The sequence below is a fragment of the Stegastes partitus genome, unplaced genomic scaffold, assembly GCF_000690725.1.
Source record: "Stegastes partitus isolate 25-593 unplaced genomic scaffold, Stegastes_partitus-1.0.2 Scaffold696, whole genome shotgun sequence".
NCBI classification, from domain to species: Eukaryota; Metazoa; Chordata; class Actinopteri; family Pomacentridae; genus Stegastes; species Stegastes partitus.
In genome coordinates this window covers 324,346-335,223 of record NW_007578427.1, presented here as the reverse complement: position 1 = coordinate 335,223, position 10,878 = coordinate 324,346, and the positions used below count along the sequence as shown (strand labels likewise).

General features: G+C 39.2%; 1 protein-coding gene across 1 annotated transcript; it reads right to left on the bottom strand.

Annotated features, from left to right (window-relative positions):
- Nucleotides 1–3,848: 3,848 nt before the first annotated feature.
- LOC103363868 (delta-type opioid receptor-like) lies at nucleotides 3,849–8,847 on the bottom strand. The gene is made up of 3 exons (XM_008290810.1): nucleotides 8,597–8,847; nucleotides 5,579–5,931; nucleotides 3,849–4,801 (listed from the first exon to the last, which is right to left on the bottom strand). Exons 1-3 carry the CDS (start codon nucleotides 8,845–8,847, stop codon nucleotides 4,272–4,274), a joined length of 1,134 nt encoding a protein of 377 aa, XP_008289032.1. The 3' UTR covers nucleotides 3,849–4,271.
- Between the last annotated feature and the right edge of the window lie 2,031 nt (nucleotides 8,848–10,878).

Here is a 10,878-nt window from a genome sequence, read left to right as displayed (position 1 = left end):
AGAGACCGCGGCGTGACGTCAGAAGAGTCACATGATCGTGACACACTCGGACACGCCCTTCTGGTGCTATTGTGTTTGTTTTTTATTTTCCACCATAAAAGATGTGTTTGTTTCCCAGCTTCTTATTTCTTTAGTCTCATTATTTATGCCCTTTACCTTCAAACGATTTTACATTGTGTTTGTTTAGATGTATTTATTCTAATTTTCTCAGGCAGTATAATGTCACAGTTCAACACAGACAATCAGGAGTGTCCACGTCTATGTTCATTTATCATTCACTATTATATATTTAAGGATTTTTTTGTTATTGATTGTCTGTATCGATGCCTAGATTTCATAATTTTGTTCACATGCACAGTGCACATTTTAAAAAAAATGCAAAAGGACAAAAGCAAATGGAAAATAGAAATTGACTAAAACAAATGAAAGTAATTTCAGAAAGTCATTTAAAAACACTCAAGCAAAATCAGAAAAAAATCCAGGAAAAGCTTTCTGAAAGCCAAAACAAGACACACAAACACCTTCCGACCACTCATCCTGTTACAGATTACTGTTTTATTCATTGGCTGGGGTACCATCAGGGAGCCCCAAACCCCCAAAACTTAAAGCACCGAACATTTTCTGCAGTGACTGAATTAAACATGACTTATTTTGAGAATTTGGCTATAAAGCATGAAGGTAATAATTTGATTTATTTATATGCAGGGGCACATTTAAAAACAGCAAAAGTCCTAAATAGGAATTTAATAATTAAATACAAACATTAAGATAAATAATGATAATATAGTTGTATGAATAATTAAGGGGACTTTGATTAGTAGTGATTGACTGAAGAGTTTGTGGATGTAAGTTGATGACACTCAAAATGAAATAAATCAAAGTTAAATAAAAGCATTGGAAATAAAAGCGTGTAAGGACATCACCAGACACACGTAATGCGGGAAAAGCAGCAACTACTGAATGAATTAATTCAACGTTTTTCCTGTTTTATCATTTAACCTTGTGGCTGTTTCATAGAGGTGTCAAAGTCATTATTTCTTAGCCGATGTTGTACTTAAATCTTGCGAAATTAGTTTGTGTTCAGCAGATTTAGCACAACCTCAAGCCAGGAAAGTGTCACATGGTGAGAGAATGATTTGTAAATAGTCTTCCAACTCATTTTTGCTCTGGAGGCCTTAAATATATTTTCACTTTAGTCTAAAAGCTTCACATTTTGGACACAATTCTTCCCAAAATGAGCTGTAGAAACAGTTTGACTTTAAAGCAAAGTGATGTATTGTTGAGAGGATTTCTGTCAATCATGTGAACACTAATATAGATGGCTGCAGTGAAGCTTCTGCTCCTGCCAAGTTGAGTTAACGAGGCCATCAATCATCGCAGGGTTTCATTTTTTTAGATTATATATTTGGTAATTACACGTTCCTTCCTCTGGAGGGAGCAGCAGGCTTACAGCAAAACAGACTGCAGCTTCCTCTCAACGCTCAACTTTGTGCAAAAAGTAACTGAGATTCAAACAGTGTTGCTTTAACATGACACATCCAAAGAAAGTGATGGCGAGCAAACACAGAAGGACGCCATCGTAAGCAAATCAAAGCTGACAACAAGATGAGCTTTGTCGAGAAAAGAATCAAAGCGGATTTGTTAAACTTGTTTTAATATTAAGCACTTCACAGACAGGATGTTTTGATCAATACATGTCCTGCTCGAATGACGGCGGACGAAGCCAATATACAGGATTAGATTTAAACAGTGAGCACAAACCTTTAAAAAAAAAACATGTTTTTTTAAAAAGCAAAGATGCCTCGGTCACAGTGTAGTTTCTAGAGCAATGTCTCTTATTGTTTGAAAAGTAATAGAACATCTGTGCTTTATTTGCTTTTATGTCTGTATACATGTAGTTTTTTTTTAAGCAAGTGTTGTTATAATAATTAAATATTGGCTGAAGTTGTTCTCTAATGAGATCGATGACTTTATACTAGGATTAGTTATATGTCGATATAATACAATATATATTTGCAGTACATTCAAAATAACATAGAGCATATATGGCTGCTGACGTTGCCTTTACTATCATAGCAATGATCATTGACATGCTACAAGTAGAGTATAGTTCAATGATGTCTGTGCAAAGATCTTCTTTTTTTTTTGGAGTCTATACAAAATAAAGGATGTTACAACCAGACTGTACAGCTGTCAGAACACACTGTATGTAACTATGTGCACAACTTGGTAATACAGCTACTCATGTCTTCGGTGGCAATAACAGCAGGACAGTTCAGCAGGACCATGTGCGCTGTGGTAAAAGCCATACGCAGCACACGTGATTAATTAATTACAAACCATTAATTTAACAACTTATCAGTCTGGACACGACGCCAGAGTCAAAGCTGATAGAGAGCCCTCTGTCAAATTTTAAATGCACATTCGAGTCCAGGATTTTCACTCGTTGATGAACCTGCTTTGATGCAGCTTGTTTTAACCTCCCACTGACTCTCACTGAACTTCAAAGTCCACCGTGAGCCGGTTCTCTCGCACCGCGGTCAATCAGCACCGTTCACGCTCTTTGCAGAGGTGAAAAGGTTTTTGGCACATCTCTGTTGTCAGTGATCCATGCAGCTCCCACTGACATGTGAAATCAGTTTTAAGAACAAAAAGAAACAAGCGCTTTTATACATTTAGTGCTGTTTGACCCACTCATCACACCTGAAATCATTCCCTGCTGCTACAAACGTCTGATCCTGGACTCTTAAAGGCACATCTGGCGATAGATAAAATACTGGAGAAAATGATGGAGAAAAGTAACATTTGAGAGAAACTTAAATCAAAACTTGATTAAACTTGACATGGGTCATGAATGAAAAATACCTTTTTCATTAAACTCTTGGTTGTTTTCCCTTCAGATAATCAACAGTTCTCTTGACATCATTATCTGACGACTTATGATTATTTCTATGATTGAGCCAAACATTTTCTCAATAATTGATTTCATGTTTTACCAAAAAAAAGTCAGAAAACTCAAAACTAAGACATTCAGTTCATCTTCCTGTATGACAAAAAATTCCTATATGAAAAAGAAGACACAGTTTGTCATTTTTGATTTAAAAAAAAAACTGACCTATCATTTAGGTATCACAATAATGGCAGATTAATCCTCTGAACCTTTTTTTTCTTTTTACATTTAATTCACTGTGGACTCATTTTTGACGGTAATATAAAGTCCTGCACCGCTATGGGAACACCTCATAAATGTCCTCTGTGTATTGTATAAAAAGTTATAATGCTGTTAGTCATAAAAGTAAAAAACAACTAAAGTTTGATTTCTTTCATTACTTCTTTTTAAAAAAATTGGAACTAAAATCAACATGTACAACATTTTCAAAGTGTCCACATACTATTGATATTTTACTGCTTACATTTTTAATATATTTCCATACTTGTCTTCTGTCTGCTCCGTGTAAACACAGCCTGCAGTTCAACCTAGTTTACCTAAAAAGTTTATTGTCATGTGACTGCTGGTCGCGGTTAAAGCTTCCTGGTTGCACCGTTTAATGCAAACTGTTTATTTTGGGCAGATTTTAAAGTGAGAAATGCAGAATGAAGTGATTTTAAAGAAATAGCAGAATTTTAAGCCTGTATTTAGTTGAGTTTTCTGACAGAACGGCATGTCGGACATGATTTGTTCACGTCAGGAAGTTGTTTCTGCTTCACAGTTTCTTGCTCTGATAAATGGTGTAGTTTCATACCTTTCAAAGCCATCGGTGGGTTTTGGGGTTCAGAGGGTTAATGTGCTAATCATTGCAGCTAAATAACCCATATGTTCAGTGAGCTCTATTTTATTACAAATACCGTCGAGGAGAACAAAAATAAATACTGTTGAAGACATACTTCCATCACATTTGGCCTTTTTTCCTACTTAATCGTCATCTTTACATCAACCTGCAAGTTCATATAATAAATATACAATCTTTATCACGGCCTGCGATCAGCTGCTTGAAGGAAACAAGCGCTGAGGGCAGGACGATGACGTTAATATGCAGGAGAGCAACATTTCAATTCATGGTGAAGGTGGAATACAATTTATAAATGTTCCCTTGAATGCTTTAATGAAATCCATCAATCAGTTTTGGCACCGTTTAACCCCAGGTGATGATGAAAATGAAGTGAATCAGAGTCAGAATCACAGTCTACATTGCTGATGTGATGTGGGTCAATCCCAGGTCATGTGAGTCTTCTTTTCCAATGTGGGAAATTGAAGACAGTTCCACCGCTAGTCATGTCGGCTTTCTCGTCCCGTCCGGGTTCTCCAGGGGAACGGCGGCCTCCCGCACGGTGCTCAGGGCCTTTTTGCTTCCTGACACCTTCTCCCCCTTCAGTCTGGCCGAGAGGCAGAAGTCTTTGAAGCAGCGTTTGAAGTTCTCATCCAGAAAGGCATAGAGGACAGGATTGAGGCTGCTGTTGGTGTAGCCCAGAGCCACGCAGAAGAAGTAGGCGGCCATGATGGCGGTGGTTTCCGGGATGCTCACGAGAGCTTTGACCAGGATGAAGATGTGGATGGGCGTCCAGCAGACCACGAACACGGCCACCACCACCACCACCAGCCTGGTGATCCGCCGCAGGTTGCGATCCTTCTCGCGCGAGCCGGACAGCATTCGGACGCTCTTCAGCCTCAGGACCATGAGGGAGTAGCACACGGTGATGATGAGCACAGGCACGACGAAGGCAAACACAAACACGCAGATCTTCATCAGCGTGTCCCAGTACGTGTACGGCTCCGGGAACTGCAAGGCACACTCAGTTATGTCTGCAGGATGGAAAGAAGGGAGAAGATGTGTAATGAATGACAGAGTGCACTTCTACTTTATCATAAATAAAATTCCACTTTGCACATTTCTGCTATCAATTTAGCATGCTGTTATGAAACTGCTAATCTGCACTCATGAGGGAACACTTTGCTCTCAGCTCTTTTTTTTTTTCTTATCTTACATCATCTGTATTCAGGGAGGATGTGTCTGATGTGTGGCTAATGGAAAATTCTTCCCTGAGAGATGAACTTGATAAAATATATTTCTGGGCTTAAAAATGTATTAGTGCGTTCTTTCACTGCTTAGAAAATTGGTTGAAGCTTTTAGACTTCATGGTGAATGTGCCTCCTCAGTGCTGTTGGTGTGGGTACCACCCGGTACAAAAGCAGGAATCCCTGCAGCCGATTCCCTGCGTCATTATCTATTTTCCTCTAAATGGGACCATGATGTACAAAATGTACACCGTGCTCTGTTGAAGAAGATTTGAAACTAACAACTGAGACCATAATTTCATTAGAAAAATGTTCACTGAGATAACAGATGAAGTGAGAAGTCGGGTCGTTTTCTCATAAACTTCTATACAATCAGACTTCTTGGAGGAGGAGTCGCCCCCTACTGGCCAATAGCAAGAATGCAGGTTTGTGTTTTTTTAGTGGTGGCTTCAGTTTTCAGATTCAGAGGCTGTGTCCATCTTTTGCTACAAAGTCTGCAGTGAAATATAAAACTGCAGCAAGCTAGTTTAGACTTTTACACTTCATGTTGAAGCGCTTCCTCACCGCTGTTGGTCTGGGTACCACCCAGTACGAACGCAGGAATCCCTGCAGCCGAGGACAAGATCCAGATGCACACGTTGATCATCTTGGCTTTGATGGGAGTGCGGAAGTCCAGCGCTTTAACCGGGTGACACACGGCCACGTAGCGATCGACGCTCATCATGGTGAGGGTGAAGATGCTGGTGAACATGTTGTAGTAGTCGATGGAGATGAAGACCTTGCAGACCACCTCGCCGAAGGGCCACGTGTTCAGAAGGTAGTCGGTGCTCTGGAAGGGCATGGTGGTGGTGACGAGGGCGTCGGCGAGCGCCAGGTTGAAAATGTAAATGTTGGTGGCCGTCTTCATCTTTGTGTACCTGTTAAACATGCAGAACACAAAGTTGTCCGGAGGTAACAAAGACAGGAGACGCAGCCGGAGCCAGCCGCCCACCCAGACTACCTTGGCAGCATTTATTAGCATCCTGACTCGGAGAACACCTTTCTTCTTGCCTCATTATGAATTAAACATTGTCCATTAGGCTGCAATGCTGCCCTGAATCTGTAATGTAATTTTTCTGACTCACACTTCATTGTTATGTATAGTAGGCCTACGCTGCTGAATGCAGAGCATGTGTGATCAGCTTGTTTACACTTTGTTAAATTAGGATAGCATATTGTGCGTTGTGACTTTTCCAGAGTTTATTTAAAAGTTTTAATCTTTACCTGTGGCATTGCCAAAAGGATATTTGTACACGTTTAATGCAATCTGCAAGCACCAGGCAGCATATGCAAGATTTTTTTCTACTGTCATCCAGAAAACAAACGAGTCGACGGTGACCTTCTGTTCAGGCTGCTGATAGTGGACTGTACATTTCTCAAAGTCAGACTTAAATTCTTTTCTTTGATGAATTCCTCCCATTATAGATTTTTATGAAGTTTAAAAAGTCAAAGAATAGTTCCACATTTTTAGAAGTATTCACTTTCTTGCAGGGAGTGAGATGAGACGATCGATATCACTGTCATGCTTTTAGTCTGCATTAAATAAATAGTTTGTAGAGAAAAGGTGGATGAGACGTCACGCTGGTTCGTGGAAAAACACATTTTGAAGTGTCAGTTTTGGAATTTTGGCCGTCGCCAGCTTTTATCATACAATAGCAATTAGCTAATCATAAGGTAACCCCACCTTGAAACATACCCTGTGTTATCATCTATTTTCCTCATAATGGGACCATAGCTTACTAAATGAACATCATGCTGTATTGAAGAAGACTCCAAACTAGCAAATGAGACCATGATCTTATTTGGAAAACGTTCACTGACTCAACAAATAAAGTGAGAAAGAGGATCAATTTCTTATTGAATTCTATGCAATGAGACTTCTTTGAGGAGTCGCCCCCTGCTGGCTGCTATAAAGAATACACATCTAAGTCTGTTCAGCTTTGGCTTCCACTGTCCAACTCAAAGGCGACATCCTTCTTTTATCCACAGTCTGTGGTTAAATATGAAGCTATAGCAAGCTGCTTAGCTTTGTACAAAGAGTGTAAACACAACGAAAGAGCAAATGGACATGTTGCATCTCTTCAGTGAAATGTGGGGGAAAAAATCAACAAAACGTTTGCCTTTAAACTAACTGGCAACTAGCTGGAGCTTATATTTAATGGATGACAGTGAGAGTGGCATCAGTTCTTTCATTTAACAGCAGCAAAACAGAAATGTTTTCCTTGGAGTTGACTTTTTGGCCAATTGATAGAAGTACAGCAAGTTTTAAACACAACATATGCATTGATATGTGGCAAACTTTTGAGCAAACAGTTGCCTCTACGTCAAACAGATAGAAAGCAAGATACCATTCATTAGTGTTTCTGCTCAAATGACGTACAAAAGTCAAATATAATCTTTCTTTTGTTTTGGTCTCCATCAACTCCTGAGAAACAAATGTGGCTTCTTAACTGCTAGTTCATCACAAACTTTGTCTGTTTAGATGCTGAGCAGGTAGCATGAAGTGGGTTTATCAGCTGACAGCGGCTGCTGGACACAACAGTGGGAATCAAAATAGATCATAGTCATAAAGCTGCGACTTGTTAAACCAAAAGAATGTATCTAAAAGATGCAAAAACTTGCACTACTGTGTCAGATGCTTCTTTTAAAGCCTTGAAGTAGAACATTTACTCTGTGGCCCGTGTAAATGTGATACATTTTAGATTAGTGTAATGCCACCTATTTGTTTACACTACATCAACATAAAAGATCTTCTACCTTTAGCTGAATTGCCCTCTACGGAGCAACTATGCCATAAAACATACAGGCTTTTCTGGAAGCAAATTGATAAAATTGGCTCCTATCGACAGGCGAAGCAATTTATCTGATTTGAGGTAATTGTTGTCTATGGACTGAAGTATTCTGGGTGGCCCCTGCTGCACTTTACATTACATCACATAAGATTTGCTGCCCTCACAGACCATAAATAAAGCTCAATGAGGTGCAAGCAGGCTATCAGCTTGACAAAGCACCACTGGTTTCAACTATAATTAATATCAGGTCCGCCAGGCTCGGAGAAGATTTACAGAATATTGTTGTTTTTATTTTGGAGGTCTTCAGAGTTAGTGGTTGGTTTTGGGCACTTTTCAGTCTGATGAAGGCAGAATCAGCTCCTATTGTAACTTTTTCCCTCTAATGTTGGATTACAAATGACAGCTTTCCTCTTAACCCTTTCTTTGCCCGATTGCAACCCTGTTTTCTGTTCCACATTGACTGTTTGCAAGAGCTGAGAGAGTCATACCTTCTTCCTGAGAAGGACCTGAAGTGCATCCATGAACAAAAATGCAGCCACATAGAGTTTAGAATTCACTGTAAAAATCCTCAGAGGTGGTGCCAGTGCTTTATCAACAACAATATGGAGACACAAAGTCTTCACAAAAAATATCTTTCCCTTCCTCTAGTTATTCATATTTTCTCAACACAGAAACACAAGTTAGTATCTGGCACACCATATGAGCAATATGTGAGTTTACTGGTGTAATATTCACTTTAAAATGACCTTACCTGATGATCACATACATGACGAGGCAGTTGCCCAACAAGCCGACCACAAACACCACCGAGTACACCGCAGTGATGATGGGGATGATGGGGGACATGCTCTCCTGCTCCCAGCTGTCATCATCGTGGGTCACATTGCGGCTGTCGGAGTATCCGGACACCCAAGGAGCAGAAGAATTCACCGGACAGTCTTCCAGCAGCGTGGAGAGGCACTTATTGTCTTCTTTGTAAATTTCTACCGGAGCGTTTTCCATTTTGACACCTGTTTGTAGGAGGGGGGAGAAAAAAAAAACTCCAGACTGAGACTTTAAAGTGGAAAAAAGGCGCTATTTGGCACGACTGAGCCACAATTACGCATGCAAAAATAACAGTTAATTCCTCATGAAAACGAAAAAAAGATGTAATCAAGCTGATGCAAATATATTACAGATGCACAAGCACACTTTGGCTGTGGAGACACTTGTAGATCAAAACACACGGAGCGAAAAAATACGCACAATGGAAACACATCACTGTACCGTGAAGCTCGCAGGTTACTCACCTTGATCAGCCAGAATTAGCAGCCTGGAATATTTATATATATGCTTAAAAAAATAAAAAATAATAAAAGATAAATCCTCCCAGTTATGATTCAGCCCGGCGGAGAAGGTTACAGCTCATCAAAGTTTGTGGACGGTCTGGACTGCGCGCCTGGAGAGGAGCAGCAGCGGCGTCTTTGCGGACACTCGTGCACACGCATTGGTTTGAGGGGTGGCGCGCAAAATGGCTAGACCCACCGCGCGCACACGCACCCTCTCGCACACACGCGCATTCACCCAAAATATTAGATGACAGAGCCGTGACAATAACGCGCAGGCAGCTTCCCACCATCGTTATGTCACAGCAGAGTAAACTGTTGCGCATCATTAGGCAAAGACATCCCTGATTTGTATATTTTAAGGCTTTGAAGGGTAAATCCCACGATTAAAGCTGCATTTACATAGCAGTTTAATAAAAACTCACCTCTCTGTGGCTGCCTACGATCTAAAAATACTGTCAGATTAATGTCAGCAGGTCTCCAAGGGCAGAGAAAACACAGTTTTGTGGAGCGATTTTAAATTGTGAAATTCACTGAGAGCGCAGGAGACATGAATCTGGTGGCATTCAGGCCCTGCGTGTGCGCAGTAATGGGGGTCATAACCACTTTGACCAGACGCAGCACTGCACATTTCAGGGTATTTCTGCTTTAGTGGACAGAGTGTAACCCAGGGACAGAGCAGGAGATGATGTATGACCGAGGTCCAAGCGCAGACAGCCAGCAGGATGAGGCATCATTTCACCTTCGGAGTCACTGTAAAAGGAAAAGTCCAAACACTTCAGTCCCACAATCCAACAGTCTGTTGCCACACTGGAAGCAAGTAACATCTTTTAATAGTTTGTAGCTTTTTTTTTTTTTTTTTTTTTAAACTAATTGCTGTTATCTTACTGATTGACTCTGTTTTGCTAAATTACAGATAATATCCTGTAAAATCAAAGAAAAAAAGGTATTAATTTACATGTTGACTATAAAAACAGGCCAAAACTGCACACAATGTCCATATTAAAATAAATAAATAAAATAATAATTTTTTAAAAATCTGTATTTTTACAAATGGTGATTAATTCATTTGCAACATTTGGACGTAAAATTACACTTTTAAAAAAAGTATTTATATCAGTAAAAAATATGTATATAATTTCACTAATATTTGCTCTTATTTGAAAGTTTTTTTATTTGTACATGTCCATATGTATGTACATCATGCCTGTCAATGTGAAAGGTGTACATAGTCTTTTCTAATCTTTATTTTTATTCTTATTGTACTTTTGTTTCTTACTATGCTTCCTTTTTGTTGTCTTGTCTTGCTTTGTTGTCTGCTGTAACATGTGACTTTAACCTGGAAGGATCATAAAGCTTATCTTATCTTATATAAAGGACGAAAATGTGAGAAAATGTTTTTTGTTTTGTTTTTTTTTACTTTAAAATTACAGATGTTAGGAAAAAAGGAATTACCTTATGTGTTGATTGTAACAAAATAGGTCAATATTTTGCACCTTAAAAATGTGTATTTTTACAAATGATAACATATAAATAACATTTGATTGCAAACTTACACTATTTTTGTAACTGCATTTAAAAAACCTAAAATTCTATACATTTTTTTCAGATATTTTCCATTAATTTCATTTGCTGTTGTTGTTGTTGTTGTTGTTGGTCTTTACACATCATGCCATATTTCTAAAGGTGTAAATAGTCTTTATTGTAT

Bases quoted from the DNA above. Each gene is read 5' to 3' on its own strand.
- LOC103363868 (XM_008290810.1), bottom strand. From the start codon at position 8,847: ATGGAAAACGCTCCGGTAGAAATTTACAAAGAAGACAATAAGTGCCTC. The intron at 5,932-8,596 runs GTAAGGTCATTT...CATGTTTAACAG, and splicing joins GTCATGTATGTGATCATCAG to GTACACAAAGATGAAGACGG. The intron at 4,802-5,578 runs GTGAGGAAGCGC...TCCATCCTGCAG, and splicing joins TGGTACCCAGACCAACAGCG to ACATAACTGAGTGTGCCTTG.